Source organism: Vidua chalybeata, chromosome 3 (genome assembly GCF_026979565.1).
Source record: "Vidua chalybeata isolate OUT-0048 chromosome 3, bVidCha1 merged haplotype, whole genome shotgun sequence".
Classification (NCBI taxonomy): Eukaryota; Metazoa; Chordata; class Aves; order Passeriformes; family Viduidae; genus Vidua; species Vidua chalybeata.
This window is the reverse complement of record NC_071532.1, coordinates 3,146,929-3,152,363: the sequence shown is the minus strand read 5'-3', so window position 1 is coordinate 3,152,363 and position 5,435 is coordinate 3,146,929. Positions and strand designations below refer to the sequence as shown.

The 5,435-nt window shown below is 42.7% G+C and overlaps 1 protein-coding gene across 6 annotated transcripts in view; it reads right to left on the bottom strand.

Annotated features, from left to right (window-relative positions):
• Positions 1-106: 106 nt before the first annotated feature.
• The window catches only part of SOS1 (SOS Ras/Rac guanine nucleotide exchange factor 1), a 46,669-nt gene continuing 41,340 nt past the window's right edge, over positions 107-5,435 (bottom strand). The window contains exons 22-24 of one of the 6 annotated variants that reach the window (XR_008429703.1): positions 2,769-2,929; positions 994-1,230; positions 107-317 (exon numbers count right to left, since the gene is read on the bottom strand). Coding sequence is in view for 1 of the 6 variants with exons in the window: in XM_053936935.1 (XP_053792910.1) it covers positions 4,294-4,797 (504 nt within the window). In the remaining 5 variants the exon portion in view is untranslated. Of the gene's footprint in view, positions 318-473; positions 542-993; positions 1,231-2,768; positions 2,930-3,211; positions 4,798-5,435 lie in introns of those variants that run through there. The other 5 variants (XR_008429702.1, XR_008429705.1, XR_008429706.1 and 2 more) reach the window with 5 other exon arrangements.

The window sequence follows — 5,435 nt, the reverse complement described above, 5'->3', positions numbered from 1 at the left end:
GCTGTTGCTTCTTGCACTGAATCAGCCAGAAGGTTGCATCCATTAAAAGAAGAAACAGGTGTTTCTCTGGTCCCTTTCCAAGGCAATATTACTTAAACAATCCTGCATCCCTACAAGTCCAGCCATGCAAGCAGACTGTTCTCTACATGAGGTTCTCAGACTCATTCAGAACCCAGCTGAGTCACTCTCCAGGCTTCTGGTCAAGATCCTGTTGTTGGTGTAGCTCTAATCTACATCTTAGATCTTCATCTCCTTAAGACTCTTCCAGACCACACCTCTCCATAGCTACACTCCTTGTTTAAGTCAGCCATCCTAGACTCAAAACAAAAAAAGGCTTACTCTCAAATAGATGCAACAAACTCGTCCAAAGCAATTCCAATAACATGTGCCCTTGATCACCTACCTTTGGTTACCTTTTTTTAAGAAATATTACAGATGATCTGCACATTTGGCAGCTAAATTGTCATGCATCTGGCAAAAGGGTTTTTATTTTTCCCTTTCAACTTTTCAGCCACCCAGTATGGGATTTCACACTTGCTGGCTAGAAAGTAAGGAAAAAACCCTTACTCTTTATTTCATTTCCCTCATAATGCACTATTTTCCACTGAACACAAAAGGTAAATTTGCTCTCAGTGGACAGAAAAATGCATTTAAGGGTGGTTTTTTTTTTTTTTTCCAATGGAAAATAAGGAATGGAATTTACAAAATAAGTTAAGAGCATTTTTGTCTTTACACCTGTATTAGGCCACAGGTTTGTCTCCCAAAGAAAGACTTCACCTATGCATTGTCTGGATTTAGAAATGACAGTTCAACAATCTTTTCAACGAAGCACAATAATCTACTATGCTCAACAGTGGTACCTCCAGTGATATCACTGAGAAAATCTAATTTAAAACACACACAAAGGAAAGATAATTAAATATCCCACAATGTCACTCTGAAACTTAAAGGCTCTAAAATTCAGTGTATTAGCATGCTCTTACTGAGACAGACCTCCTCCTCCCTGATTTAAGAGAGGCCTAGTAGAGCAGCAGGTTAGCCCACACTGAAATGGTTTCTCGAGGATGGAGCACTCCAGTGCTCCCATGGTATCAACCCTGAAGGAGGACAATATTCCCCATGAGCAGAGAAGCTTGTTGCAGGGGCTGCTGAATGCCATGACAGTAACGTGTCACCATGGGGTCACCAGGCAGCACAACAGCAACTTCCCACACAGCAGCTGGACAGGACCTGCAAAATCACCACAGAATCATGGAACAGTCTGGGTTGGAAAAGAACCTTTAAAGGCCATCTAGTCCAACCCCCTGCAATGAGCAGGGACATCTTCACCTAGGGCTGGCTGCTGAGAGCTCTTCCAGCCTGACCCTGAATGTTGCCAGGGATGGGGCATCTTCCACCTCTGGGCTACCTGTTCCAGTGCTTCATCACACCCATTGTAAAAAACTTCTTCCTTATACTTTGTCTAAATCTACCCTCCTGTAGTTTAAAGCCATTGCTCTCTGTCCTACTGCAAGAGGCCCTGCCAAAAAGGTTGTCCCCATCTTTCTTAAAAACCTATGAAGTTCTGCTACATAACCCTGCCTGCACAGTTTGCAGTGCTTCTGGCTGACTTTTAGCCATGTATTAGCTCTCTACAGTAATACAGCAACTCTCCAGGCCTCCACACAAACACATTTCATTGTCCAGGCCACACCAGACCAAATCAGGGTCATTTTACCAAGGAGACAGAGAGCATCATTACAATTATTTAATTTTCTATGTGAAAAGTATTGCCACTAATGCAAACATGATCCAAGTAAGAAGCCATTCTAGATCAGAAGTTATTAACACAGAGCTGCCATGACAGAAACCAGTGGCTTAGCAGTTGTATTCAACTCCTAAATGCTACAGGTTTGATTCTGCCCCTGTCCTTCCTGCTTGCAGCTGAGTCAACACCATGATTTGTGCACTGTGACTGACCCCTGGGCTCCAAAGAATGTCTACTCTAGGTTCTTGCACGGTGACCATTGTCACCTGTTGTCCGAGTATCTCACCAGGAAAGCACTTTTATCCTCCACCACAAACAGGGAACAGCATTCCCCATTTCACAAAGGAAAGCAGAAACCTACAGACATTTAAGAAATCTGCTGATTAGCAGGAACCATGAGAGGTCCCTCCTGACTGAGCATCCTGACCCCTGGGTGGCCTGCTCTGCCTTGGCTGCACAACAGCACAGACAAAAACATGCTGAAGAAGAAATACAGATCAGAAAATCTCAATTTATGGAGTTTTCCTGGTAACCCACTGGGGAGCTAATAATTTAGGTAACACTGCCAACAGTATATTCACCAAAGAATCCATAACCTAAACTACACCTCCTGAGGCTTGACAGTTTTTATAAAGCTCCCATGTAACGCTGTCCCCTGAAGCCAAGGTTTTGAGATCTTCACCTTGCTTTTTCTTTTGCCAGAAAAAAATGTTTCAAAACAACATTGCTAAAGACGTCTAAGAAGGAATACAATGGACAATTTGAAGATCTGACTTTGGTGAAAACTGCCATTCCTGTTGATGAAATGCTTTCCCAAAGTAACGACCAAACCAAAGGATCAAAGGGATCAATGGCCTTGCAGGTGATTTCTGCCATCATTCAACTGACACCATCTTTAAGAGACACGGGATTTTTCCAGGATCCTGAGATGTGTTCTTCTTCCAAAGAGGGTATGTGAGGGAATTTTACTTGCCCCATGAGCCATGTGAACTGAAGATGAGACACTTTATGCTTCACATACCTACTGGACATGACAGAGCTCCTTTTCTTCAACAACTGTCATCCATTACCGTCCCAGTCTGGTCTGGACTCGAAGAGCAGCATGCAGGTTTATGGATAAACCATGTCAGAATTCTTACAACATACATGTTTTGTCATGTGTATTTTGGACAGAGAAAATCACTGTAAAAATTAGCATAAGTTTGATTTTTTTCTAACATGTGTCATACAGGATGTGGGAAACATTTCATAAGGTATAATAATTCACTTTGGGAGTAATCCAGCCTCTCAAATATTACTGAATTATTATTTTCTAATATGCCAAAAGCACCTCTTTAGTCTCTCCTTACTAAAATACATACACTGAACTAGGAAAAATACGTACCACAAGATGGGCTTTTATCCCCCTCAGTGCTTAACTGAAAAGCTAAGTTGAGCATTTGTCCATTAATAATTTAACATATGTCAGCCAAACATATCTTTATCTTTATTTCAATTAAATTAAAAACAATCTGCAAGTATATTTATGCAACATTCACTATATACACACGATTTATGCAACTGCAAGGCAATCCTATGTATGCTGATTAATCTATTGTTAGTAAAACATGACAATAGCTATGGAAGTTGACAAGTGACTGTTTTCATGGCATGACTGAAAAGGAATAGCTACTAGCCATGAAATGGATTATCAGTAAACCTTAAAAAGAACATGACATAACCTAGCAGAGATTAACAGTCTTCTAAATGTAGTATATTTGCTTCAGATGATAGTGCTGCTTTAAAAAAAAAATTCGCTGTCACCTTAATGATGTAAGACTTTCATCAGCTCTATCTAAAGAAAGCAATAATTAGACATTATGCTTCCTGGCAAAAATTTATTTTTGAACTGGCACCACAGTATTTCAGAAAATAATAATAAAGTACCTCTTTGGTGAAGCCTAGGTACCCCCTACTACTCATTGTAACGACTTGTAAACAGGACCGCAATACAGTGCTTTGCCTTAATTCTAGCTCGGTTAGGTACCACAGATCTTCCTCACAGTCCTTCTCTTAATTTTAGGAAGGTATTTTAAAGCAGGGAGTAAGTAAAGCAAAGGAAAATTAAGAAGGATATAAAGTTCCCTGTTTGAGATTTAAAAAAAGTGCATAATGTTTTCATTCCGAAAACTGTGCCACTGTATGGAACTGATGGATACAAGACTGTTTTTCCTTCCTGTACTGGACATTATTGATCATTACACAAACACAGTCTCTGCTCATTGGCCAAAGAAGTCTCTCCAGACTGTTTTCTGGTACAATCAGCTGTCCAATTACTTTAGAACAAAGTCCTGCATACTAAAACGAGAATAGCAAGTTAACCGGGTTTTCCACTAGAAAGTCTGTTTTTGCAATTCCATTTCTGTACACTACATTTCCAACGCATTGGAGAGTTCTTAGTGTTTGGCATACACATCCCAACTCCTTGACACCACCAGGTTCAGTGCATCCATTGCCAGCAACAGACATAGCACCAGGAAAATGCGACTCCCAGCGCGAGGGACAGTTCAGGAGGAGGGGGCGTTCTCCAGCAAGGGTGGCCCATCCCGATGCATCGATGGGTGCGTGTGCTCCCTTTTGTAAGTTTTTGGAGGAAGCTTTGGGATATGTTGAGAAGTGCTTTGTCGTGGAGGAACGGGTGGTCCAGCAACAGAAGGGAGTTCCACATCCTGCGGTATCAAAGGCGGCGACGGCAGGTGCCTCCGTGCTACATGTGGAGAAGGTGTCTGGGGGGGAGGGGGCGTGAACGGAGAGGGGCTGTTTGGGAAAAAGGTGTTACCAAGTTCGCTTTTTCTCCCCAGGGGTGGAGGCTGGAGGTGTAGTGGTGAGCTAGAGAAAACATCTGGAGTTCGCACAGGCTCCCGTGGCGGTAACTCGGGGGGGTTTGCAGTGGTAACACAGGAGTCAGAGATGCAGGTCCGATCAGGCACCGAGTACCTTGGAGAATACACTTTAGAGGTTGGTTGCCTGGGAGGGATTGCTGGTGGGTTGTCCAGGTGTGCAGAAGTAATCTGAGGTACACAAACACTTGAGTCAGTAAAATCCCGCAGTGGCAGCAAAGCACAGGACCCTGCTGTGAAACAGGAGCCTCCTCCTGCAGTGCAGATTGCTCTTAGCAGGGCTGCAGCAACATATGAGTGAACAGCCAAGGATGGAAGGAATGAAGATGCACAGAGAGGGAGAAGGGCAAGGCAAAGAATGGTCAAAGGAACAATTTCCATGCTAGTTCCAGGTCTGCTTGCTGGGGAGGTTTGGATATCTTCCACCACCTCCCCAGTAAGCACTCGGAGCGGGTTAACACACGGGAATTTCTTCAAGAGAACTAGAAAAAGGGAGAGGCCGATGATGCTGAACAGGGCAAAAAAATAAACTATGCTCAGAAGATGGAGTTAAGTAGTCAGAATTATGGAAGTGAACAGTTCCCAAGCTGCAGACCATAGTGACAGGATAACTGATCTCCAACACCCTATCATGTACACAATGTTTTCAAATACATTTCGGTAGGATTTCAGATACATTTTGGTGATGTGTCAAGTTCTGCTGACTGGCAAAACAGTTGCCTGTAGTCTGAAAATAACTGCTGAAGGGCCACTTATAAGCTCTCTTCAAAGACTTATCTGCTCTGAAGTAATTTTGAGTGGGATTTTCA